Source organism: Cricetulus griseus, chromosome 8 (assembly GCF_003668045.3).
Source record: "Cricetulus griseus strain 17A/GY chromosome 8, alternate assembly CriGri-PICRH-1.0, whole genome shotgun sequence".
Lineage (NCBI taxonomy): Eukaryota > Metazoa > Chordata > Mammalia > Rodentia > Cricetidae > Cricetulus > Cricetulus griseus.
Window position 1 is genome coordinate 86,318,874 of NC_048601.1, and position 26,477 is coordinate 86,345,350.

Below are 26,477 nucleotides of genomic sequence, written 5' to 3' on the forward strand. Positions count from 1 at the left end.
CACACACACAGAGAGAGAGAGAGAGAGAGAGAGAGAGAGAGAGAGAGAGAGAGAGAGAGAGAGTAAAAATAAATCTCCTGAGTTCAAGGCCAGCCTGGACTACAGAGAGAGTTCCCGGACTATGGAGAAGAACCCCGTTTCTAAAACAAAAACAAAAAATGATCATAGTAATAGCAGGCAAAGTAGAAGAGCAAGCTGGCCTGCTCAAGTATGAAAATCAGTAAACTCAATTTTTACTTATTTAAATTAAAACAGCAGAAAGATTCTTGCTTCTATATAGTTGGTCTTTATTGTGATTTGTTATTGATAGAAGTTTCTGACCTGCTTGGTCCTGAGACCTTTCAGTCCCAAATAAACACACAGACGCTTATATTAATATAAACTATTTGGCCAGTGGCTCAGGCTTCTTATTGGCTAGATCTCTCTAAATTATCAACCCATTTCCATTACTCTGTGTACCTCCATGTGGTCTTGGCTTACTGATGATGCCCGGGTCTCTTTCTTCCTCAGCAGCTACACGGTGTCTCCCTTGAGACTTACTCTTTGCATTCCTTCTTCCCAGAATTCTCCTAGTCTGGTAGCTTTGCCAATACTTCCTGCTTGGCTACATCCTGTCTGTCCACTGGCCGAAACAGCTTTATTCATCAGCCAATAAGAGAAACATATTCACAGCATCCAGAAGGACATTGCCCATCAATTTGTAAAGAAACTTATACACAGTCCTCAGTCAGCTGATCTCTGCTGCACAGGAGATCTGAAGTATCCCAATGGAAGTGGTGCTGTCTCGGGGAAGTGCTGCCAACAACACTGTTGACCCTCACTCATTCACCTCTTCTGTCTTGGGACTTGATGAAATGTGCTCTAGGCAGCAGGTAGCTCTCCGTAGGCAGGAAAGAAAAATAGGTTGGCAGTTAAATTTCAAAGCAGCTACCTCAACATTGAGAACAAAGAGGAGCAAGATTCCTGCCATGGTCAGAGACCAGCCATACCTGCTAAGGTTGGTATCACCAGCAAGTGAGCCTGGGTCAGCAGCTAACCAATAAATTAAAGAGACAGAATGGGGCTTCAATGTGACTCCTCCAATTTGGCAAGCAGCAAGTGGACACCTTTGGCTGGGCCAGAGTGTAATGCCCAAAGTGGGTGGGTACCCCACTAGCTAGGTCTACAATATACCTATAGAATTAAACTACCTTAACAGAAATTACCTCAGTCTTTGTCTAGCTTCTGCCCCAAGTCCTATAAAAAGGCTCCACGTGCCGGGCGTTGGTGGCGCACACCTTTAACCCCAGCACTCGGGAGGCAGAGGCTGGCGGATCTCTGTGAGTTCGAGTGAGTGCCAGGATAGGCTCCAAAGCTAGACAGAGAAACCCTGTCTCGAAAAAAAAAAAAAAAAAAAAAAAAAAAGGCTCTATGCAGGCAGATCATCCATTTTATCCTCCTTTGGGTCTCTCCCACTCAGGAGCTTTCTCAAATTTTCTTGATAACCTGCCTTTGCTTCATTCACTTCTTTGTCTGTGTCTTTATTCCTCACTGACTTGAGACTAACTACTACACAGTGACTGTCTCTGGTTGGCTTTTACACCTTAAGTCCATCTGGGTCAACAGAGGCCCTATCTCTCTCAAAGATATGCATCGAATTTAAGTATAATTAACTGATTCTCACAAAATGGAAACATGATTTAAATAATTTTTTTAAAGAACTGGATCCCAGCTCTTACTAAAATTTAAGTACCAGTGATGGAAAAAAGGTCATTTTTTAGGCTTCTAGTACAAGCTCCTGGTGTGCAGCTAATGATGACCTAGTAAGGCATGACAAGGACAGCTAAAGATGGAATTTATTCTTGATCTGCTATTACCTGCAATGCAACTCTCCATTCTCTTCTATATATATTTAACCTTGACCTACAGTGCCTTGAAACTGGCCAATGGATAAATATCACAATTCATATGACAGTTAAAATAGTTCACTTACTTATTTTATGATGGTTGGAGGATATTTTATTTAAAGGTAAAATCATGACTCTTGTTAAACTATTACACAACTAAATCATCACTGTAAGGGTGCTAGCAAAACATCAGAACTCTTTTGAAGAGGAATGAACAGCAGACCAGACATGTAATCAGCAATGTTGAAATAAATTTGTTACATCAAGAAAAATGAAATTCTATTTTTTCCCTTGAGGTAGAAAACACCCCAACATAGATGAGGGAGTAGATAAAAAAGATATGCAGACACACACTAAGACAGAGGGATCTCCTAGAAATGGAGCTCAGTCAGGCATGGAGTCCAAGGTCAGAGAGGTATCTGATGATGGTAAGGCTGGAGAGAAAGGATATTTCTTGATGCTCATCCATCATTAGGCTAATCTGCCATTAAGGTCAGAAGGGGAAAGAGAGTGGATTTACCCATCAGTTGGTACTGCAACATTAATGTCCACCCTGAAGGCAATGGAGTGTTCTATCATACACATGATCTATTACACATACACACAGGATCTATACATACACATATACATATATAATGACATATGTGTGTGTGTGTGTGTGTGTGTGTGTGTGTGTGTGTGTGTGTGTGTGTTTACAATTTCCAAAGGCCAACATTCACAAAGATTATAAGGAAACAAACACAAATACGATTCCATTCTGGAACATTATGCATTTACATATATACTAATATATGTATGGTATATATTGGCACGGTAAAGTCACACAATGCTGTGTGTTTGTATGTGCATGTTCATTTCCTTCATAGACATCACTTTATTACATGACTGTACTCAAGCTGTGTCCTGAGCCGTCTCCCTTATCTACTGACCCAACCATACTTCAGAGAGAGAGCTGAGGCGTACAGATGGGGATGGCCACATTCACAAGGCTGCAATGTATAAGCAGGCTCAAGGTAGTACCATACATTGCCTTCCCCTTCCTTCTTAGTGGCATGGATCCTGAACAAGACGCCCCCCACCACCACCTATGTGACCCCAATGAAGCCATGTGAACCCCCAGGGATGTCACACAGCCCATGGCAGCACCAGGGCTGCCTCCTGTCACTCGTAGGCAGGCAGACCAAACAGCTCAGGCTTGAAGTCCTCCAGGGAATGCAGCACCACTGTGGCCTTTCTTGTTAAGTCTCGACTCAGGTTTTCATCGGGAACCATGACAACCTGCATCCCAGCTGCGAGAGCTGCCTCCACTCCATTGGGAGCATCTTCAAAGACGAGGCACATGTCTGGGGCAGGAGTGGGATTGAACCTCCGTGCACAGGAGAGGAATATGTCTGGGGCTGGCTTCCCACTGTTGACCTCAGGATCATCTCCCAGCACGATGTGGTTGAACAACCCGAAGAATTCCTTGTGCCTGCAGGTCTTCATTTCAAAGGACGAGGAGCCTGAGCTGGTGGCCAAGGCAAAGGGAATACTATGCTTTCGGAGATGCTGGATCAGTTTCTCAGCCCCCGGCATGAGGGCAGCCGTGGGGAACAGGTCTGCCAGCTTGGCCTGGCTCTCCTCCACCAGCTCCTCCCTGGACAGGGGCAGCTGCAGGAAGTCGACGATGATCTGTGCGGCTTCCAGAGCCTTCTTCCCCATCACGAGGGACTTGACCTCCCAGCTATACATCTTCCCGTAGCGACCACACAGCTCCTGAAACACCACCGAGTACAGCTGCTCGGTGTCTAGAAGTAGTCCATCCATGTCAAAAATGAGGTGGGTGACAGGTCGTGGTGGGGGTAGCTCCATGGTGCCTCCTTCTCAACCTGGGGTGGATGGAGGGGTTCATTTATTTTTAATTGTATATTTTGTGGCAATTATATAATGTATTTTATTTATCATATGCTAATAAATTAAGAAATAGTACCTGTATGTGACATATGCTATTTATTATGTCTTTAATGTATAGTCACACAGATTAGTATATAGAGAATTGAATTTGTGCAAGCTCAAAAAATTTATGACACAATCAAAAAACCTGAAAGACAACTGGATTAAAAGACGGCATCTGGCCTTGTTATCATTATCATCAGGTGACTGAAGCCTAAAGTTGTTTCAAAACACCTTTGATTGTAACATAGGGTGTATCTGGAAGTGGTTATTATGAACTATTATATCTAGAGAATCCTATTACATTACACGTTATATCTATAAAGTAGATATAACTATTCTAGCTAGAGTGTTGCAGGGTGGGCAGTATGGGAGGCAGCATCCAGGAGCGGTGGAATCTGCCACAGTCATTTTGCTAACTACAGCCTGCATGCCCACAACAGAATAACAGTACCTTCTGTACAGAGCTTTTCGCAGAGATAAGTCACTTAGTAAATGAAAGAATTTAGGCCATGGACTCACAGTTAACATGAGGGTTAGATGAATGTTAACTAGTATTAACTTGGGTTTGGTTGAAATGGACAAAACAAATACAAAACCCAGAACTAACCCTGCTACTTACTGCCCCTTGCTGGCCAATACTACTTTGGACACCACATTCTCCATGAGATGGCTAAATACATAAATAAGCAAGACTTTCAGAATTCAAGGTAACATTAATGCTTCACTTCAGATTTTTTTTCACAAAAAAAAAAAAATAGTGTGGAGAATAAATAACAGTCACGAAATTAAGCCATCTGAAAGATGTATAGGAAGAGAAAAGAAATAACCTTTAAATTAATTAAATTGTTGGGTCTGCTGGAACTGGATTGTAAACCCAGTACTTAGGATATTAAGGCCAGATGGAGAGTTTCAAGTCAGTCTAGACTGCTGCCTTCAGCAGGTCAGATACAGAGTAGGTGAACTACTGGACAGATACATAGACACACGGGAACTTTTCTGAGGTGCAAAGCTTACTTCATTTTATTTTTCTCTTCCTGTTGCTACTACTCTGTTCTTTCTGGGTTCTATTCTTCTACCCTGATGTTTTCCTCCTTCTTTTGCCCAGTTGTTCGCCTTATATCACTTCCTTCCTTCTATATATCTTTATATAGCTTATCTACCCCAGCAAAATCTTTCAAGCAATATAAAAATTACAATGTGGTTGCATTCTACTTTTTAAATGATTACAATGAATACAAGAAAAAAAATAAAAAACCCAGCATTTTTCTCATTTTCCTTATGATTAAACATTTTACTTATTACAGGTGAAAAACAAACTATCCCCAAGGTCTCACATACATTTGTTATAGATTAACAAAGTGTAGGCAAGGTTCTCAGCCAATTCTTTTACTAGCTGGCTGCATTTTGCAAATACAAAGAAAGGATCCATCATTTTATTATTTATCTCAAAAGGTAATCTTATAAAAGAATCACAAATCTAAACTTTTATATATATATTTAAAAAACAGTCATTTATACTTTAAATCCTCAGAGTACACTTCCACTCATCAACAATTTTTTATTAAACCATCCCAGGAAGCTGAGGGCAAAAATGGGTACAAGAAATTCATCATTGCCTTTGATCACCAAGCCATTTCTAGCAAGAACATCTTGTCAGCTAGTAATAGTCTTGTCCCTTGCTCAACTATTAAAAGTGTGCCTTTCTAAACTTAGATTGTTCCCAAGATTTTCTACATCAAAGCCAATAACAAAAACATCTTAACCTACCTTTACTAACAGTCTACATCTCTAAATTCTTTCTAAGGGTGGTGGTTGAATCATTAATCTGCTCCAGGAGCAATGCTTGGAAAAAGTCAATCGCTATTATTGTAAGTACCAGTAACACTGCCCAGTGAGGGGCTAGAAACCCCCTGAGAGTTTCCATACAACTCTTATGAGGAACATGGTGACTGCTATGGCAATAAGCAGAGTTGTGCTCAATAACAGCATGAGGTCCTCAGGACACACAGTCTTCGGGGCTCTGCCTCTCCAAGGCTGACCACTGAGCCATATCCTATGAGTTCCAAAGCTGCTTGCTGTTCCTCTTACATGGCCCCCAACACTAGACAACATTGCAAAACTGTCTCAAAAAACAACAAACAAGAAAACCCAAACCCCCATTTTATGTGGTTACAAGCAAATCTTTAAAACAGAGCCTTAAATTGCAGTGTTCCGAAGCACAGACCTTAAGAACTTGGGATAATTTAGAAAATGTGTGCTGACAAGCAACTCACTCTCTGAGATGACCAAGTCCATTTCCTGTTCTGCCTTGATGGTTGGAGTGCGAAAACAGCAATCTCCTACTTACAGATTATACAACAACGGCATTGCTTGTCAAGGCACACTGGTGCCAAGTTCTTTCCTCCCATCTTTTCTTTTTTTGTTTTCTTCCCCTCTTAAGATTATGGTCAAATATAAAGAAAAGAACAGTATAATGAGTGACATATACAAATCGTTACCATTAACATTTAGCTCCTTGTATTTTTTCTGAATTATTTTAAAATATAGATAACAAATGTCAGCCTAAATGTCTGTATGCATATTAAACCCATTTTCCTGCATGAGCACACAACCATTATCCATTTAATAACAAATACCACAATCCAAATTCAAGTGCAGTTGTCCTACGATATATTTCTATTTCAGTTACTAAATCAGAATCAAGCAAAGACTAATCGTCACATTTAGTCATCATCTAAAGCTAGAACAGCCCTCCCCTTCAGTCCTGCCTTTCTGAAAACACGTTTTGTTACATGTATGGCTACTGATTTTGTGTGTATATGTGAGTGCATGTGGTTGGGTAGGTCAGAGGAACCCGTAGGCATTGGACCTGGAGCTCTAACTCATATCTGCAGGCTTGGTAGCAAGTGCCTTTGTCCGATGATCCATCCATTTAGAGGCACAGCCTTATCTTTTCTTTTTAACCACAATAATTTAAGAGATAGGTTCTAGGTGTTCCTGATTGTTTCTATTTTTTATTCCATGTGAATGGTTTCCGAGACAGGATGAAATAACAGGCTTATGTTGAGGTCTAAGACCTTTGCAAATTGTAATTCACAGAAGCTAGAGTTTCGTGTTACTTCATATCAGAAGACCATGTCAGGGTATTCTTTCTTTATTCGTTACCAGACTTACTTGCCATCAGGTGAGAGTTCAGGTCTCACAAGTGGTACTGGCTCCCCTCCCCCAGACTAACAGTGATTTCGGGGAGGGAACTGATACCTTACAAACATCCCTGTGGTTCCCAACAAGGGGTTTCACTGAAGCTCCTGACAAGGTTTGTTTCATCAGAGACTGAATGGTGATGTTCTGCCCCCTTTCCTGCATTTAGCTGGTACAGGTTTTACAAACAACTGCTTTTTCATCTGCTCATGCTATAAGGTTTTTCAAAAATACAGCCGGTACTAGAAAGACAAAATAAACACTATTTTCTTAAATAACCACTTTTTAAGAGCAAAGGTGATGAAATGTTCACCAGTGATAGCGTAGCAAAATAGCTTTCTTTTCTGTTTTAATTTGGCCTACTTCCCGGGGGGAATAACACACATTTAATGCTAACAATCATTTTAGTTTCCAGTTGTTTTGATGCTCAAATTGTTCTCATTTTGTCTAGTGGGCAGTCTTTTAGGAATGACCTTGTTTGTATTGGGAGTCTCCCTTTCTGGAGCATGTTCTTCTAAGAGGTATTGCTCATTTCCTAGTTTTGACCTGGCTTCAAACGTTTGGCACTTGTCCGTGTATAGTTGTATTTAGATCAATATCTGAGGGCCAATGGTAGTCATTTTTCTAGGCCTTCAGTTTGCACTCCTATCTTCATCCCAACATTAAAAACACAAAGGTTTTGTGCGATTCGTTTTTAAAAAGAGAAAACAGCGAGCAAAGATGAACAGAGTCAAGTGTCTAACGGATGCCATGTCGAACCCGGGAAAGGGCGCCCCAGGCATCCAGAGCAGAAAACTTGTTGGACTTGCCAGTGGTCCCCGCTCCGGGGGAGGCTGAGGCAGGAGGACTGCCGCGAGTTCCAGGCTAGGCCGGACAGCAGCGTGAGGCCTTGTCTTACCTGCGGCGAGCACGGAGCCTACCGAGCGAGCAAACCAAGGGCTGCCAGGCGGGGAGAAGACGGAAGCGCTGCCCGTTAGGTCCGCCAATCAGCGTAGCCTCAGGCAGGGGGCCGGACATCCGAGGAGTGCATCCAATGGGAAGGCGGCCTCAGTGGGCGGGGGACGGTGCAGACGGACCAATCACAGTAGTCGGCCCACGCCAGCAAGACGGCAGCCAATCGGCAGCGCGCTCTCTCCTCAGCTCCGCCCGCTGCTCTGCGCTGGCGCGTGGGTGCCGGCGCGCTGCTCCTGCCGCGGCGCTGGCCCGCTCTCCAGTGCTCGCTCGGCGCTGCTGGCGTGGACAAGCAGACATGGCGAGCTCCGGCTGTGAGGACCATGCGGGCCAGGAGGGGGAGACGTTCCTGTATTTCGCCTATGGCAGCAACCTGCTGACCGAGAGGATTCACCTGCGAAACCCCTCGGCCGTGTTCTGCTGCGTGGCGCGCCTGCAGGTCAGTGCCGTTGTGCCCGATCCCGGGAGAGCCGGCCAGGTGCGACCCCTGCCGGGACCCTTGGGCTACCATCCGGGTTCGCAGCCCTCCACTGGCTGCCCTTTCCCACCGACCTCGAGCATCTTGTAGGAAGCCTAAAAAAGGGTGCTTTTTTAGTTGAGGACTAGCTGTTTTCCAGACTGTGCATACCTTTGTCACAGGACTTGTCCCACAGTTCTGTGAAATGCTGTGTGTCTGTCTTTTCCCCCGGATCTGAGTGGTCCTGGTCTTGAGACTTGGATCAGGGCCTGGAGTCGTGTCTTCCATAGAGATGGCTGTGCTCCCTCAGGAGAGTATCCCTAACTTAAAGATAAACTTTAACTCTGGTGAACTGTGGCTCTTGACCACAGTTCACTTGCTTATTTAATGTGTATTCTTCTGGGACTCAGTGCTGGGGTTACAAAGATGACTGAGCAGCCTTGCTACTTGGAGGACCGACCAGTGTACAATCCGATTGTGTGTAGTGCCCTTGACAACTTGAGCCAAACACTCATATCTTTGCTAACCTTGTCAGAGTTCTTGGTTTCAGGCAACAGAAACCATGGTGCTGGTTTAAGAAAGAGAAGGGATTTGCTGGGGGTGGGGTGGGGTGTTGGAAGGCTGTTACAGAGCTCATGGAATCACCTGAAAGACTGGAGTACAGAACTGAGTAAACAGGCAGGCCTAGTGTGTGTAGGTGTGTGTGTACAACCTGCATCGAAGGAGGACCAGCCCAGCCCTGGGAGATGCTGTGTGTGTGTGTGTGTGTGTGTGTGTGTGTGTGTGTGTGTGTGTAGGTGTGTGTATACAACCTGCATCGAAGGAGGACCAGCCCAGCCCTGGGAGATGCTGTGTGTGTGTGTGTGTGTGTGTGTGTGTGTGTAGGTGTGTGTGTACAACCTGCATCGAAGGAGGACCAGCCCAGCCCTGGGAGATGCTGTGTGTGTGTGTGTGTGTGTGTGTGTGTGTGTGTGTGTGTGTGTGTGTGTGTGTACACCACAAGCATCGAAGGAGAGAACCAGCCCAACCTTGGGAGATGGGCTGCACCTTTCCTGAACTAGTAAATACATGCGGAGCTGGCTCCTGTCTGCTGCTGTGCCACAGCCCTGCAGTTTCTGAAACACAGAGTGGAGTCCCTGGTGATCTTGAACACTAGCTCTCTTGGGGAGCCTCTCTGGGTGTACTGATTGGCTAAGCCTCACCATGTATCCATGCCCTTACTGCAAGACTGTCTGATAACCAGCTTCTAGCCTTTAAAGTTTTAAAACTGGAAGTCATGTTCCTCATGAGTGTAGGAAGGTAGTTCAAATGCTTAGTCAGAGCACAGGAAAGAAACACCTCATAAATAATAAATTATAGCTGTGGGTTAGCTTTAAAAGAGGACATGCAAGGTGCAATAGAATATATGACCAGAGGACCTGCTCAAAGTGCTCAGGAAAGCCTTCCTGAATGCAACTTTCAAGCTGAGACCTGAATGGAGAGGTAAGGAACAAAACAACAAAAAATCGAAGGAATACTTATTCAAAGAACCCAAGGAAAGAGGAAGTGGTTGTTCCCGTCAAAGGGGCTGGAGTCTGTAAGGGAGGTGTAGCATGAGGGCTGGGAAGACAAGAAAGTATGGAATCTTAATGTGACCAAAGAGACCTTTGGACAATCTCTTGCAGGCCGTGAGTTTCAAAGCAAATGATGGGATTTACATCCTTGAAAGCTCATTCTGGTTACTATGCAAAGTGGAGCAAGTGTGGATATTGGAGGCCTACTTAAGATTTTGCCACATTCATATCAAAGATAATGCCTCCATGATCTAATAGGGTGGTGTCAGGGAAGGTAGATGGCTCTGACCAATGCCTAGAAGATAACATCATTAAACCTTGATGATTGTGTATGACTCAAGTTTTGCACAACCAGGCAGATGATGATGGTAATGTTTACAGAGAAGAATCAGATTTGGGAGGTAAAAATTATTAGCTAACTTTGAACATAATCGAGTTTAAGATGCTTCCTAGACAATCACATGAACAAAAAAATATCAGTGAACATTTGTTAGACACTTACTGTGTATTGGGCCCCGTTCTGAGTGCTTTCAAGTCTCACAATAGAGATGTGGGCTGATTTTAAAGGTGGCCAAAGCCTCCGATGGTATTAGAAGCTGCTGGAGGTGATGAGGCTGTCCTGGGCACATGACTAAATTAAAAAAGGGCCTAAGCTTGAACCCCAAGAAACCTTGACATTTCAAGATGGGGAGTAGAGGGGTAGTTGGTAAAGAGGTGAGAAGATCAGGTCAACCTCAAATTAGAAGAAAAGGCTAATCTGGAGAGATGGCTACTTGTATCACATACAAGCAGTGAGCCACGGAACCAGACAGGGAATGCAATTGCCTGCTGTGTTTAGCAATAGGCTGCCAGCCTCTGGTGTGGATTGTATCTTTGATCAGATCTGCTGATGCTGAATTACCCCGTATGCTGCTTGAAGGTCCTGGTTACTTGGACCAGCATTTTTCCTGAATTATTAAACAAGGTTTTTGAGTAAACATGGGTGGCAGGGATGATATAAGCCAGAAAGAGCTACAGCACTGTCATTTAATCCATCCTGTGTGCTCTGAAGAGATGGAAGGACATCTTAGACTACACAAGGCAAGTACTCTCGCTCCCTGGTTGCCCATCAGTGGTAGTAGAAGCTAAATTAGAAAGGGGTCTCTGTTGCTTGTTATTGTAAGACCTTAGGGAAGTGATTTAATCCTTCTACGCTGTAATTTTTCTGCTGTAAATTGAGTAAAACACTGGTCCACGTGAAGTAATGGGGATTATTATAGCTAGTGCATATAGCACACAATAAATAATCAGTATTAGCTGCTTTTAGATTACTGGAAATAAATTGGTACAGTTCATGAAGATTAATGCTCATCAACCCTAAGCCAGCTTATTTAGGGTAAATACAGTGATTTGCAGGTTAGATACTCTACAGACATAAAAGCATATTATAATCCCTATGAAACCATCACCCAGAGTGTGTAAATGAAAATGTATATGCATTTAAATAGACTGAGGAATCATTTACAAAAATGAAAGCTAAAGCTATTGTATGGTATATTAGGTTTCCTTAAGTTTTTTTGTTTTGTTTTGGTTTTTTTTTTTTTTTTGGTTTTTTGTTTAGATGCCTCTATGTTCAGAAGAAGCTTCATTTTTAAAGGAAAATAAGAAAGAATCTATAGTCCTTAAAGTTTGGGTCTTGGTCTTTCTATCTTTATGTTCCACAACTTTGTACACACAGAAACAAAGGTTATTGAATATTTTTCTTTCATGGAGATCAAGGCAAATCATTTGTATTTTGAGGAGGGAAATTCATACTAAAACAAGTATTAATCATATATCACTTTGGTTTTCTTTGCAGGACTTTAAGCTCGACTTTGGCAATTTCCAAGGCAAAACAAGTGAGAGGTGGCATGGAGGTATAGCTACCATTTTTCAAAGTCCTGGCGATGAAGTGTGGGGAGTAGTATGGAAAATGAACAAAAGCAATTTAAGTTCTCTGGATGAGTAGGTGGCTTCTAATTATCAGCTAAAATAATACTTAAGCGGGTTACATGGGTGTGCATTTGTGGATACACTGTGGATACATTCTTTATACTCCAGAGCCAGGACACAGTTAGAAACTGCCAGTTTAGTAATCAATCTAGAAGGGTCACATTTACTGACTGGATGTTTGACATCTCTTAGGCAAAAACATGGGAGCCCTTATTTTTTTTATTTCTGTTTGTCTTTTATTAAAAATTATCTTTCTAGTTTCATATTGCAGAAAGTCATGAAGCTTTTTATAATTGTTACATATTTTTATTTTGTAAGTGAGTTGATTCTGTTTTTTTTTTTAAATTCTTTGAGGTTGCAGTTGAACGAGTAATAATAATTTGTAAAGGCATTGAATAACACAGTAGAACTAAAATTCTCAGAGTTGTGAGACAGCAAACTTGCAGGGAAGAGCTGGCCTTGGAAAGAACGTAGTGTCCGGCGTGCTGTATTTGGCTCCCGCTAGAGTAAGCAGGCCCTCTGCTTTCCCTTCGGGTGTTCTCTTGCTGTCAGAATTCTGCTTCAGGGGCACAAAGGTAAAAATAAGCATATTGAATCATGTTTTCAGACAGTAAAAACACACAGATCTGCTAGAAGTTCACAAGCACAGTTGTTCCCCTGTATTGGCAGGGTATTGCTTTGGCCTCTAAGCACACCAGAATCTGCACATGTGAAGTCCCTTCTGTAAACTGATGGTTGTACGTGACCTACCCACCTGTATTGCAGCATCATCTCTGGGTCACTTCACTGCTTAATCCAATATCAGTGTATTTTACTGTAACAGATTTCCTTTTAAGGTAATAATGACCAGGAAAAAAAAATTTGTATGTATTCAGTTAAGACCCACATTGTAAAAAATACTTTCAGTCCAAAGTTGAATCTGTGGATCCAAAAGCCAACTGTAACATTAAAACACTAAGCATGCCAGATGTGGTATCACACAAAAACAAGGCTGGGCGTACTTTTAATCTCAACACTCAGGAGACAGAAGCAGGTGGATCTTTGTGTGCTTGAACCTAACCTGGTCTACACAGTGGGTTCCAGGCCAGACAGGGCTACATAGTGCTAAAAAAAAATGCTAAGTGTATTTTGACATGGTGGCACTTAGTGAGCAAACGTGTCAACACAAATATGTGGTTAATCTTATACTTCACCTTGAGTAAAACATCTTACCGTATAAGCCATTCTCCCAGATCCCATGTGGCTAAAATGTGGTTTGTTTGGTTTCAGGCAAGAAGGAGTTAAAAGTGGAGTGTATGTTGTAATAGAAATTAAAGTTTCAACTCAGGAAGGGAAAGAAATAACCTGCCGAAGTTACCTGATGACGAATTATGAAAGTGCTCCCCCATCCCCACAGTATAAGAAGGTGAGCTACCTGGGCTGTGCTGAATCATTTTAATTTCACTGGGCTAAATTAGAGAGCATTTCATTTTTAGAAAGCTTTTAGGAATTTAAATTTCCACGTGAACATTTTAATCAAAATGTTTTAAATAAAATGGATCTTAATAGATTTATAATATCTATTATAGCTGGGCGTTGGTGGTACACGCCTTTAATCCCAGCACTCGGGAAGCAGAGGCAGGCGGATCTCTGTGAGTTCGAGACCAGCCTGGTCTACAAGAGCTAGTTCCAGGACAGCTTCCAAAGCCACAGAGAAACCCTGTCTCGAAAAACCAATAATAATAATAATATCTATTATATATGTATGATTGGTTTTTTCAAGACAGGGTTTCTCTGTGGCTTTGGAGGCTGTCCTGGAACTAGAGTCTATATACTTTTTTTTTTTTTTTTTCCTTCAGCAAACATTATCTCATAGAACAGATTCATTTTTTTTTTGTTTGTTTTTGTTTTTTTCTTTTGTGGAGAGGAATGTATTTTCTGCCGCTGAAGTATTTTCTGCCCTAAATGGGAAGGCCACTAGACCTTTTGGGAGTCAGGGAATCCAACCTCCAAAGCACATGACCCAAGTGGGATGAGGCCGGATGCCCCTTGGTAGAAACCTGAGGCTAGGTGCCGTGTGTGGCCCATGGAACCTGGCTGCCATAGAGGGTGGTACAGGTGCTGAGTCTCTGTTGTGGTGTCCAGAGATCAGCCTGGTTAGGGTCTGGGGGTCTGAGCAAAAGTGGACAGTGGCACTGCTGCTTAAAGCTTGGCCTTTTTTTTTTTTTTTTTTTTTTAATGTAATTTTTCTTAAAACACCATATAAATTTTATACCATAACAGTGCATTTTGTCTTAATATTAAAACATTTTGAGTCATGCTGTTGAGTAGAACCAACACTCTGACAATGCTTCAAGATGCTTTGAGATCCCTTCTGCAGCCACACTCAGAGTGAGGAACAGCTGGCTGTGCCTGAGTTGTTTTAAAGTGTACCAATTCTTTAGTCATCTAAAGCCAATGTCATGGGCCTTGACAGTACAGACAAAGCTATGGTACACTAAAGCATGTTCCTAACTAAAAGGGCTTCCTTGTTTTAACCATTTGTAGGTTATCTGCATGGGTGCGAAAGAAAACGGTTTGCCACTGGAGTATCAAGAGAAGTTAAAAGCAATAGAACCAAATGACTATAAAGGAAAGATCTCAGACGAAATGGAAGAAATCATCAAAAAGGGGGAATCGAAACTGTACAGAACATAACAGGATCTGAGGATCTTTCTGTTTGCAGGATGAAGTGTTTTTAGTGTTTTCGAGCAGGAATCTGGGACCTTCCTGTTTTTAACCTATTGATTTTCAACAGTGCTGTGAAGGGGCTTCTCTCGTAGGTGATTCCATATTTTCTGCTGTAAAAAAGAACTGGAATGGAGATAGGAATTAGACAATTAAAAGGGGTCAGGAGGTCCTGGAGTGTGTAAGCTGTGATGGCTGTGGGTTCTCCTGCGGACACATTTCTATCCCGAGTCACATGGAAGCATCTCAGTGTGCTCTGTGGCACAGGGTAGGTTTGCAGCCCAGTGCGCATTGCTGCCCTTGGTCTGCTTTCTGCTTGTTTGTGATCAGCTTCTAAGAGTAAGCAACTGTAGAGAGTTGGTGATAAGATTTTGAGAAGCAGAAAGCTGATACAGTGCCCTTCAAAGGGTGAGTGTGTCCACAGTTTCCCAGCAAGTGCTCCACCTCCCTCTGCACAGCTCATACTGCACAGAGCTGCCCCAGCCTCATGGAGTTGGCCTTAAGTGGTGCTGTGGATCCGGAGCCACGCTGGCCTTGAACCTGTGTCCCTCTTGCCTCAGCTTCTCCTGTAGTTGGGATTACAGTCCTGTGCCACCAGGCCTAGCTGAGTCACCACTGTCCAATTGTGAGACTTGAGCTTCTTTGAGACTCTGTACCTTATTTGCCTTGCCTATTCCAACAGGGATGATCAGAACACCTGTATCTGCAGCTTATTCTGAAGGGCTCATGCATAAATATGTGGCAAGCTTTGGACAGAGCCTAGCATTTAGTATTGGCAATCACATCAAGTTTGGGAGGTTCTTTTGTTTTTTTGAGACATAAGCTTGCTTTAGTCCTGGATGGCCTTGCATTTAGGATTGTCTTGCCTTTCAGCCTTCCTAGATCTAAAGTTCCAGGTGTGTGCTATCATGTGTGGCAGGGGATTCAGTTTTGTTTTGTATTTAAACCAGTGGTTTTGGCCTTTCAACAAAACAACTCTTGGAAAAGCTAAGAAAAAAATTACAGTTAGGACCTAGATTATAGAATCTACAAAGTGTGCCAGCCCCTTTCCCAGAGAAAAAGAAAGATGAATTGTGAGCTGAAAGAGCAAATACTGGGAAGAAATGGCCTTGGAATTATACAAATAGCCTGGGAGCATCCTGTTCAGAGTAAGATAAGATACCAGAACCTTTAGGAAGAACTAACTTGGCTCCCACTTGCTAGCCCCAGTTGTTCCCACCAGTGAAAGCAGAGAAAACAGGAACTTAGAGCTGGAGAAATAGGTCAGGTGGTGAACTGCTTACCACACAAGCATGAGGACCCAAGTTCAGTTCCTAGACCCCAGTAAAAAAAGAAAAAGAAAAGAAAGCTGGGCATGGTGTTGTAAGCTTGCAATCTTAGTGCTGGAAAAGCAGAGACAGGTGGGTCTCTAGGGCTCCCTAGCCATCCATCCTAACCTGCTTGGAGAGTCCCCAGGCTGCTGAGAGACCATCTCCCAAGGAATGACAGCTGAGGTTGTCCTCTGGCCTCTGTGCACACCCTCCCCCCTATGAACATACACACACAAATGAAGATTGTATAGTTATTTTTATAACAGCTACTTAACTAGGCATGGATCTGTGTGCTAGCACTCAGTATAGTCCTGGGCTGAGGTGGAAGGATTGCTTGAGTCCAGTCTGGTCAGTATAGTGTTGCCTCATCTCAAAAAAACAAAAAAAAAAAACGACAAAGCCCACACCAATTTAAAATAGGGATATATGGACTGATTTCTGGGAAGATGGAGTAGGTGTGCTTTTCTCTGTTTCTCCCGTTAAGTGCAACTAAAATCTCTACGTATTATTTATGCAACAAACGGGCAAAACTGAGAGGGGAGATGGCAAAGACTTCAGTAGGGCTTTAAGACCCAAGGCCCCAGAGCACTAAATTCTCTTGAGCTTTCTTTTGCTTAATACAGCTCAGGCTTATATCTAAGAAAGACAGTACCCCAGAAGTACCAAAGAGAATTGCTTGAACACAACCACACAGCCTGCTTTAGTGATAATACCAAAAAAGGGACAGCCTGGCAGTGTAAAACGTCTAGAGCTCAAACACGCCAGTTAGGCCATAAAGAAACAGTGTAGACTCTAACTTCTACCATGCCAACAGAGGCTCAGAGGAGAACCTGGATTTTCATGTACTCCAGGCATAGTATGCCATTGGTGGTAGTGAGCTAGTTCAGCTGGTTAGGGTGCGGTGCTCACAAGGGGAGGTCACGAGTTTGATTCTGCCACCAGCTGGGGTTAATATAGACCACTCCCTGTGACCATTTACAATGCCCATCAACAAATGTATATCACCAAGCCAAAGTGCCTTCTTCATCAGAATGCCTTCACTTACCATGACTGAACAGCCACCATTGAAATGCCACAGCAAGCAATGGGATCATGCTGGAAGCCAGTGAAAACAGAAAGCCTCAGTAAAGCAGAGAATAGAAAGACCCAAATGGGGGGCTGGAAATATGGCTCAGTAGCTAAGAGCACTGACTGCACTTTCAAGGGATCCGATTCAATCCCAGCACCCACATGGCAGCTCACAACGACTGTAACTCCAGCACCAGGGGACCCAAAACCCATGACAAAATATCCATGTGCATTAAAAAAAGACTCAAATGGTGGTTTTAGATTAAAAATAGAGCTAAAACTTTAAAACTATCTAAAAAAATCTGTCTATGTCCCCCAGCAGAATGATGGGGACAAAGGAAAGAATGAATGAACTGGGTGATGAACACTAGCTGCCAATGTGAGAGAAAATATATATATATATATATATATATATATATAATATATATATATATATATACACACACACACCAGGTTGGAGGCAAAACCAAAAAGCCAAGAGATTTTGGAGCCCAGTTGACTCCTAACAGAAGCGTTAATTTGCAGGAAAAAGGCAGGCTGACTTTTGCGAAGGGCAAAGAAGCTGAGTGGGTCTTAAGCAAGCCCAAAGAAATACACACCAAAAACAATCCCAGGGTCAAAGTTTGGAAAATCAATTCTTGAACATAATGAGAAGTAACACTTTCAGAGAAAAAGCCATGTTGATGATTGCTCCACCCATCAGAAATGGTGGAGGCCAGAAGAAAGCACTCTTCATGAAGACAACAAAGCAAAACCAGAACACCCCCAGAATCTCTGAGAATGAGGGCAAAGTAAGAGAGAAGGCAAAGCCAAAATAAATAAAATCATTAGCCACCCTGCCCTAAATAATAAACAGAAAAGAAATAATAAAAGGAAGTGTTGAGCATCATAAAATAAAAGGGTCCTAGTGAGAAAACCTGGGATAAATGCAATAGGCTTCCCTTCTCAATCTCCTACTTAACACTTGACAATGGAGCAAAAGTTGTAATGCTAACTGCCAAGGTCCTAAAGACAGCGTGGTTAGAGGAAAGCAGATACCAGTTCTGTATTTGAATGTGTAAAATACACCAGTAGGCAACCAATAAAACAAATGCAGAAAGGACTTACTTAAAAAGAAAACTTAAAATTTAAAAAAGAAAACACCAATACTTGAAAGGCTGAGACAGGAGGATCATGAATTCAGCCAGTTTCAACTAAAAAGCAAAACTGGAATGGCAGAGTTATGTTTCAGCATAGCAATCATCATATTAAGTGCAAGTGTTCTAAGTGTGCCATTGGAGCTGCCGAAGAGTCTGTGGTTAAAAGTGCTCACTGCTCTTTCAGAAGACCTGGATTTGGTTCCCAGCACCCACACAACGGCTCACAACCACCTGTAACTCCAGTTTCAGGAGATCCAATACCCTCTCCTGGCCTCCTCAGCACCCAGCATACATGTGGTATAGATATATACATGTAGGCAAACACTTAAACATGTAAAAGTAAACTTAAGTATGTTAATTAAAAGAAATTGGAAAAATGTATTTAAAATATGTCTAGCCTCTTGCTGTTTACAAGAAACTTCCACTGTAAGGAGTGAAGCAGTTTGAAAGGGAATGGTGGACAAAGCTGTGGGATGCAGATGTGAGCCAAAGCAAACAAGAATCTTGCTAGTCTCAGACAAGGTAAGTGTGAAGCAAAGGAAACAACTGTTGCTAATCTTACCTAATTCATTTTTATGAAGTATTAGCTTGGTACCCAAACCAACAAAGATAATACCAAAAAAAAAAAAAAAAAAAAAAAAAAAGCCCACAGGTGAATATTCATGATGAGTGTTGGATTTCAAAAAACAAAACAAAACATGCTTAGGGAATCAGGAGTTAATAGGATTCGTCCATATCTAAGAGTTGTGAGACATTCCAGAGATGTCTTGATGATGTGGTATTTGCAAATCTGTCAAGCCACATATCGGTTAAAAAAACCAAAAGCCACATATCAGCTGATGCAGGAAGAGCATTTGGCACATGCCAACACCCATTCACAAACAAAACACTCAGAAAAATACAAAAAGGGAGCTAAATTTTACAGGGTTTATGAAAATCACTGTTGGTAACGCTACAATGAATGCTTCCCCCTAAAATTGGGAATAAGAAAGATACACGCTCTCCCTACTCATTCAACACCATTACAAGTTACAGACTGTGCAGTAAGGCAGAAAGAAAGAGTACAAACAGTAAATTCAGCCAGTGAGATGTCTCTGCAGGTAAAGACTTGCTGCCAAGCCTGATGACCTGAGTTTCATCCCTAGGACCCACATGGTAAAAGGAGAAAACTGACTCCTTCAGGTTTTTCTCTGAATTCTTTTGTAAACACACACACACACACACACACACACACACACACACACACACACACTTACTTTAGATATAATTTTTAAAACAGTAAATTGAACCATCCCTATTTATACATGGTTGACATAATTGTCCAAATAGAACATACCAAGGGAGGTTTTTCTTTCCTTTTTTTTTTAAATCTCTACAATCAATGAAGTAAGTCCGACTGGATCAGGGGATACAAGATAAAATACAAAAAGTCCATTGAATTCCTGTATACTAGAGATGAGCACATAAGCACTGAAAGTAAAAATACAAGACTTCCTGGGGCTGTAGCTCAGGAGGTGACAGCTTACCTACCAGGTGTGTGGCCCTGCATCTGATCCCCAGTATAGCAAAAGGAACAAAACAAAAACACAAACACCGGGGGCCAGAGAGGGTTCAAGTGGTTAAGAGCACTGGATGCTCTTCCAAAGAACTCAGCTTCTGTTCCCAGTACCCACATCACTGGTGGCTCAGGATCTGATGTCCTCCACAGGTACCAGGTATGCATGCAGTATGCATACATACATGCAGGCAAAACACTCATACACATTAAAAAGCAAATTTAAAAAATATCACAGATTTTAGCTGTATTTTCATAAGGTAGCCATTTTAAGTGGACAGTTGGCATTTTATACATTTAGTGTTATAACCATCTCCAGTTCCAAAACATTTATGTCACCCCCAAGTGAAACCAGGTACAAAAGTTTGCTGCCTGCTTCTCCCTCCCTTGTCAACCTCCAGTCTGTTCTCTGTGTTTGTGGATTTAATTAACATGTATATTTCATATAAATGGAATCATACAGGTGCAAGTTTGTTTATTTCCTCCAGTGCAGTGTCCTCAAGCTTTACTCTCACGGTAACAGGCATCTGAATCCCATCCCTTTTTGATGAATGAATACCACAAGTTGTATGCATACAATTTGTTTAGCCTTCATCTCATCACGGACACTTGAACTGTTCTCATTCCCAACTATTAGGAATATTTCTTCCAAGAGCATTTATGTACACATATTTTAAAAACATTTTTGTGCACATATTTTTGACTGACACTTTTCAATTATTTCGGATTTATACCTAGGAGCAGAATAATGGATCATATGGTAATTCTATGTTTACCTTTTAAAGTCATCACCACCATTTCCCACTTGAGCTGCAATATTGTAATTCTGACCAATCACGTATACAATTGCTTTCCAAAAAATGAAAATACTAGCAGTGCACAGCGGTATGTGCCTATAATCACTGCATTTGGGAGACTGAGGTGGAAAGATTGTGAGTTCAAAGCCCACAGGGACCATACAATGAGCTTCTGTTTCAAAATAATAGCAAAAAAGAAGCAAAAAAACATGAAGATGCTTAAGCGTAAATCTAAGACAACTGTGAGCAGGGTGTGTGGTGAAGACTACATTACACTTGTGAAGGAATAAAAGTGGACATAAGTGAATGGAAATTAAATGGGAATAGTCCTGTGTTGGAAGACCTGAAGGAAATATCCATGTGGGAGACCCATATTAAAATTGTTGTTTCTAAGGAGAGGGAAGATTTTAGAGTCTAAGAATAAATGTCTGCTGTGAACTGGGCAGCCATGGTGGCACAGACTATAACCCCAGAATTTGGGGGGTGGGGGCGGCAGTGTGAGGCTAGTCTGGGCTATATCACAAGATCCTGTTAAGGAAAAGAAACAAACAATAGAATCCCAAACCTGTAACACTATTAGAAAAAGTTGTAACTGCTAATTTTAAATATCTAGGAGTTGGCAGAGTTGAGATTTGGCCAAAAGCATGGATGATCAAAGGGAGAGTGAGTAAGCTGGACCCCACAAAATGAAAGGGCAAGCGAGGGGTCTGAGGCGTGTAGCTCAGCTGCTAACAGTCTTTGCCTGGCATGGCCTGGGTTTGGTCTATGGTGTCTGACCATGGTGGTATACGTTTGCAATCCCAGCTGTTGGGAAGAAGACTAGATGTCCAAGGTAATTTTGGGCAAAGAGTTTCAGGACAGCCTGTCAGAGGGAGGGATGGAAGCAGAGAAGGAAGAGGAAGAAAGAAAAGTCAAAGAATGGGAGAAAGTGTTTTCAAGCCATACATAGACACTCTCAACACACAACACTTAGAAAATGAACAAGAGACACAGAGACATGTTTTCCTCAAGGGAATATACAGAAGGCAAGTAGGCACATGCAAGAAGTCCAGCATCATCGGCAAGCTGAAACCACAGCGATGTCTCACCAGGACAACACAACTGGCCAAGTGGCCAGGATGAAACAGAACAGCACCAGAGGCTGGTAAAGAGCTGTGAAGCAGACCCTCGGCAGGTCGATGGTGGAAATGTTAAATGTTTCAGCTATTACAGAAGACAGCCCAGCAGGCTTTTGAGAACTTGACCTGCAGAAATGAAGACTTCAGCTTACACACAAGCTTGTATAGAAATGAGCAGAGTAGTTTCCTCAAAGTTTCTGAGGCTGAAAATTGCCCAGTTGTCTATGAACAGGTGAGCAGTGTTTTTAAAAAGCGACAGGAACTCATGTCTTGGGATGCTGCCCAACAGTAATAATAAAAGGGAAGTAACTATTGATAGAAGCAATGGTCTACACGAATCCTTTCAGGATTTTACTAAATGGAAACAAAACAGCAGCCAACTGCTATCCAGAGCTGGTGAGATGGCTCAGTGGGGTAAAGGTGCCTGCTACCAAGTTTGCGTTCAATCCGCTCCCCAAACCCACACAGTGGAGAGAGAATACCAACTCCTGCAAGTTGTTCTGTGACCTTCCCATGTGCACCATGGCATGCCTGTATTCACACACTTAAACACACAGAGAGAAATGCAATACAAAATTTAAAATGCTATCTCAGAGGGTAACCTGATGCACGATCCCATGTGTTTAAGTCTTGAAAAATTGCAGAAATGGGAACTGGTTTGCAGTTGCCAGATGCTGAACAGAGGTGGAATGACATAAAGGGATGCTTCAGGCAGACCTGTTCTGTATCTTGACTGTATTACCATCTATTTTCTGCTTACCGTAGCGTTTGGTACCATAACCCCACAGGGTTGGAGGAAATTGGGTTAAGGGTGCATGGGTCTGTGCATTAGTTCTTCCAATTCTTTATTAATATACAATTATCCCAAAATAAAAAGTCCAAAATAACAAGTAAGGAACAGCTGTCTCAAAAAAAGAAAAAACGGAAACGATAGACTAAATACTGACAATGGGCAGGGGTGAGTTTGGCCCTTACACACTGTGGCCCACCGAGCTTGCAGTTTCAGTTTTGCTTTTCTTGGAGGGCAGCCTTCATGCGAGTTTTCTTATCCATGACTAGTATGTGGCCACACACCTGAAGGCACTTTTGATTAATTGTCAATAACGTTTAAAAACATTTATTCCGAAAATGTATTAGCAAGTTAATTCCTTCACGTGGTTACAGTAAATGAAAAGGCTCTGAAACGTTCACGATCGAGAGAAGAAGACTTAACCACAGACGGGAAGAAAGCCTCGGTCCCTGAAAGTAGATCAAACTGAAGTTTGCTTAGTGGACAGCTTCTTGAGAGGCGCAGACTCCGTTTAACAAGCCTTCCCTCCCGGGTCCGGGCATTGGTTGAGGTTACAGGCTTTGGGTGGCACTTTCGTGGGGTGGGGGGCGGGCCTTGGCTCTCCGCGGCCGTGGCAGAGCTGGCACGACGAGTTCCCAGTGTGCCACCCCAGGGCGAACTCGGAGACCTGCCCACTACCGCTCCGCAGGGGCGGCTCGTGCAGCCCAGTGGCGGCGGCGGCGGCGGCGGCTCTGGCCGGGGAAGAGTGAAAGGGAGCCCGTCCCCGCCTCGTCCGCCCGCTCCGCCCCATCCTCTCCCGGGAGCCCACCCGAGCCCGGGCTCCGCAAGGCGGAGGAGCCGTGGTTCCCGCCAGTTCCCGTTCCCGGACCGCGCGAGCCGCAGGGTCCACCCTGCCCTCCAGCTCCTGCTGTCCCACCGGATCCGCGACCCTAGTCCCTGGATCCCCACACCGCTGGCCACCGCGCTCCCGGGCCGCCGGAGCCAAAGTCCTGTCTGTCAACTTGGTAAGTCACGGGGGTTGGTGCGGGCAGGCTCTCCGGACCAGCTGAGGAAATGAAAAGCTGCTGCCGAAAGCTCTGGCTGAAACCGGGCGGAGAAGCCCCCGAGTTTCAGATGCAGCCTGTTCGGAGGCAAGCACTTCACAGCCAGTGGAATCGAAGATCCTACTGTGATCTAAGGCCCGCACGCTCAGCCCGCCAGCCTGCAACTTAGTATCGTCAAATGTGGACCAGATCCAGATGACCAGACCATTCCACAGACCGATTCTGTGGGAATTTCTAGGCTATTGCTTCAGAGTTGCAGGGGTGATTCCAATGTGCATGGAGTGTTAGGAGCCAGAGACCAAAGAGTAGTTGCCAAAAGAAAGTGCCTGCTGACTGGGACTTCCCGGAGTGCAGCCTACAGACAGGCCAAGGCTTCCAGGGACCTCCTAAGGTCCTGAGGTCGAGGGAGGACTTTTCCTTGTTTCATGAAACACAAAAGAAGGAAGCAGGACAATGCTTGCTTGGCAGGGTGGCTTTTAAGGGTAAAGCCAAAGGTATGCCTGCAGGACAGAGTCTGAGTGCTTGAAAGCAACCTTCCTACTTTAGACATTAAGAAGACCCGGAGTGCCCAGCACTTGGGAGGCAGAGGCAGGTGGATCTCTGTGAGTTTGAGACCAGCCTGGTCTACAAGAGCTAGTTCCAGGACAGCCTCCAAACCCACAGAGAAACCCTGTCTCGAAAAACAAAACAAAACAACAAAAAAAGAATACCCGAAGTGTTCAGGGTTAATATCCAGAAAGTCTGTTGGAGAGGGGAGTCCCCCTGTTCACATCTGTTGTGATCCAGGAGCCACTGGAAAAATGGACAGTCATCCTCATACATGCTGGCCAGGGGAGAGGCAGATTTAAAACCCTCGGCCTAGAGGTGGAATTGGGCCCTTTCGAAGGCTGAAAGAGTAGGTTTTGTTTTTGTAGAATAGAGACCCAGTAAACCTGACTCCTACCTTTGATTCTTCCCACTTGAATGATGTGATCAGCAAGTTGAAAATGGCCCCTCCAAGCCTCTCTTTTCTTACTGATAAAGTCTGGACAGAGTGAAGCTAACAGCTGGATAAGGTACATTATATGGTCCATAGCAGGGGCTCCATTACTGGACGATAGAGTAGTGGTAATTTATGTGCCACAATTATCTCTTTTTAGTGTAGCCACTATGATGGAGTATTTGTTCAGAAACTGTGTTCCTTAAAGCCTCACTCTCCTGTGTTTCTACACCATATATATATATATTTTTTAAACAGTCACTTTCAAGAAAGCTGGGCTGTCAGCAGGACTTAAAACTGATGCAGCACACATGGCTCTCTTGCTGGCAACAGCCTCGGTGTTCTTGTTTTGCTCTTGACTGTTGGTCTGGAGTCTTTCATCAAAGACCAAGGACAGCCAGGGATCTGAATAAGAGAATTCCACAACCTGTCCTTACTGATGCCTGCCTCCCATTTAAAATGGCCACCCAGCTGCCCACTCTGTTGGGACTGTCACTGCCAGGGTTAACAGCAAGCAGCAGCACTGTTTGGATAAGACATTCAAAACATAAACTGTGAAGGCATGGCGGACAAGTGTCAGTCACTGTACGTGACAGTTTCTTCTACATTTTTCTTTGGGAGGATTTTGGGCAAGATGGAGTTAGGAGAGCTCCTATGTACTTGCATGCCCTGCAGCAGCCTGCTTTTCGAGATGTCTACAGGTTGTGAGCATGTCTGTGGAGGCTCATGGAGGGCAGGTGTTTCACCTAAACTTGACTCTGTAGTGAGAGGGAGTAGTTGCTGTCTTTTCAATTAGCTGATGGATTTCAGGAAGTGCTGGGACACTGGCCAACACAAGACTTCCTGGCTTCAATGCTTACTTAGACTTGAATTTCATCTGAAATTGGCAGGCACCAAACTGTGGGCAGAGTCCTATATGGAGTCAGTCACAGCAGGAGGCTCCACCCTCCCCAGTTAGTCTCCTGCCAACCCATGGAGAACAGGCTGTTATCTGATGGAGCGCTATCCAGGCCTCTGATGGAAGAGAGTAACTAGAAAGAGATGCACGTCTTTATAGCCAACGAGGCAATGAAGTACCCTGCTTCCTTAAAACCAACAGGCTAAGCCATAAACTCACTTTAGAATTTGTTTTTGCAAACAAGTTATTTTCCTCAGAATTATAGGAAAATATATTTTAAAGGAGTAGTAAATGGTTGAAGACAAAGCCCAGGAAATGGCCCAGTGAGCACGTACGTGATTCGCACTAGGTCTTGGTCCATCATCATCATCATTACTACTGCCGTACTGGGGACTGAACCTAAGACTTTGTGAATACTAAGCAAGAGCTCTGCCGTTGCCCGATAACCCTGTCCTCTTCTTACTCTTAAAATCTTCAGTCAGGGTCTCACTAAGTTGTCCAGGCTGTCCGTTAACTCTGCCTGTAGCCCAGCTTATGGGTCCTACCACTTTTCCCTCCTGAGTAGCTGGGGTTGCAGGCCCGGGTCCTGCTACATATTTGTTTTAGACTGGAGCTGTCCCTTGCTTTTCTGTTGTATCGTCCCCACCACATAGGTTAGGGTTGGAAGACGTTGGGGGTGGGGTAGTAGTTAATGACTCCATGGATGCTTTCACAGCTATGTGCCACCACCGAAGACAGTCACGTATTAATGAAGAAACTTCCTCAGTGGCAGGAGAGTTGTGAGAAGGTAAATTTTCTTGGGGACAATATGTGAGTCATTTCTAACTCCCCAAAGATTACATATGCAATGGCCAAGAAACTTCTGTGCTTTATGTTAACAAAATCCCACTTTTTTCCTCCTGTGACCCACAGAGCAAACTTTCTGGAAGGAAGTAGGTAAAAGGCTAGGCTTTCCCTTGGGGACTTGCAGTCTCTGAATACCTCAGGACAGCAGATCCTCCCTTGAGAGGGCCTTCCTGGCTCCATTTAACAATGGAGTTTTAAATTTTATTTCATTGTTATTTTTTGAGGCAAGGTCTCACTAATAGCCTCGGCAGTCCTGAAACTCACTATGTAGACC

At 43.4% G+C, this 26,477-nt stretch overlaps 3 protein-coding genes across 5 annotated transcripts in view; 2 read left to right on the forward strand and 1 right to left on the reverse strand.

Annotated features, from left to right (window-relative positions):
* Positions 1–263: 263 nt before the first annotated feature.
* Positions 264–8,024, reverse strand: Pudp (pseudouridine 5'-phosphatase). The gene is made up of 2 exons (XM_027429681.2): positions 7,921–8,024; positions 264–3,754 (listed from the first exon to the last, which is right to left on the reverse strand). The coding sequence occupies exon 2, from the start codon at positions 3,735–3,737 to the stop codon at positions 3,048–3,050; it is 690 nt and encodes a 229-aa protein (XP_027285482.1). The 5' UTR covers positions 3,738–3,754; positions 7,921–8,024; the 3' UTR covers positions 264–3,047.
* A 148-nt stretch (positions 8,025–8,172) lies between these two features.
* Positions 8,173–18,558, forward strand: Ggct (gamma-glutamylcyclotransferase). Of its 2 annotated transcripts, XM_027429679.2 has the most exons (4): positions 8,176–8,412; positions 11,821–11,966; positions 13,224–13,359; positions 14,481–18,558. In XM_027429679.2, exons 1-4 carry the CDS (start codon positions 8,272–8,274, stop codon positions 14,628–14,630), a joined length of 573 nt encoding a protein of 190 aa, XP_027285480.1. In that variant the 5' UTR covers positions 8,176–8,271; the 3' UTR covers positions 14,631–18,558. The 2 variants fall into 2 exon arrangements, with proteins under 2 accessions (XP_027285481.1, XP_027285480.1); XM_027429680.2 differs by lacking the exon at positions 13,224–13,359 and having other exon boundaries at positions 8,173–8,412; positions 14,481–14,538.
* Positions 18,559–23,274: 4,716 nt separating this feature from the next.
* Positions 23,275–26,477, forward strand: part of Nod1 (nucleotide binding oligomerization domain containing 1) — a 53,034-nt gene continuing 49,831 nt past the window's right edge. For both annotated transcript variants that reach the window (XM_027429675.2, XM_027429674.2), the window contains exon 1: positions 23,275–23,441. The gene's annotated coding sequence lies outside the window, so the exon portion shown is untranslated. The remainder of the gene's footprint in view (positions 23,442–26,477) is intronic.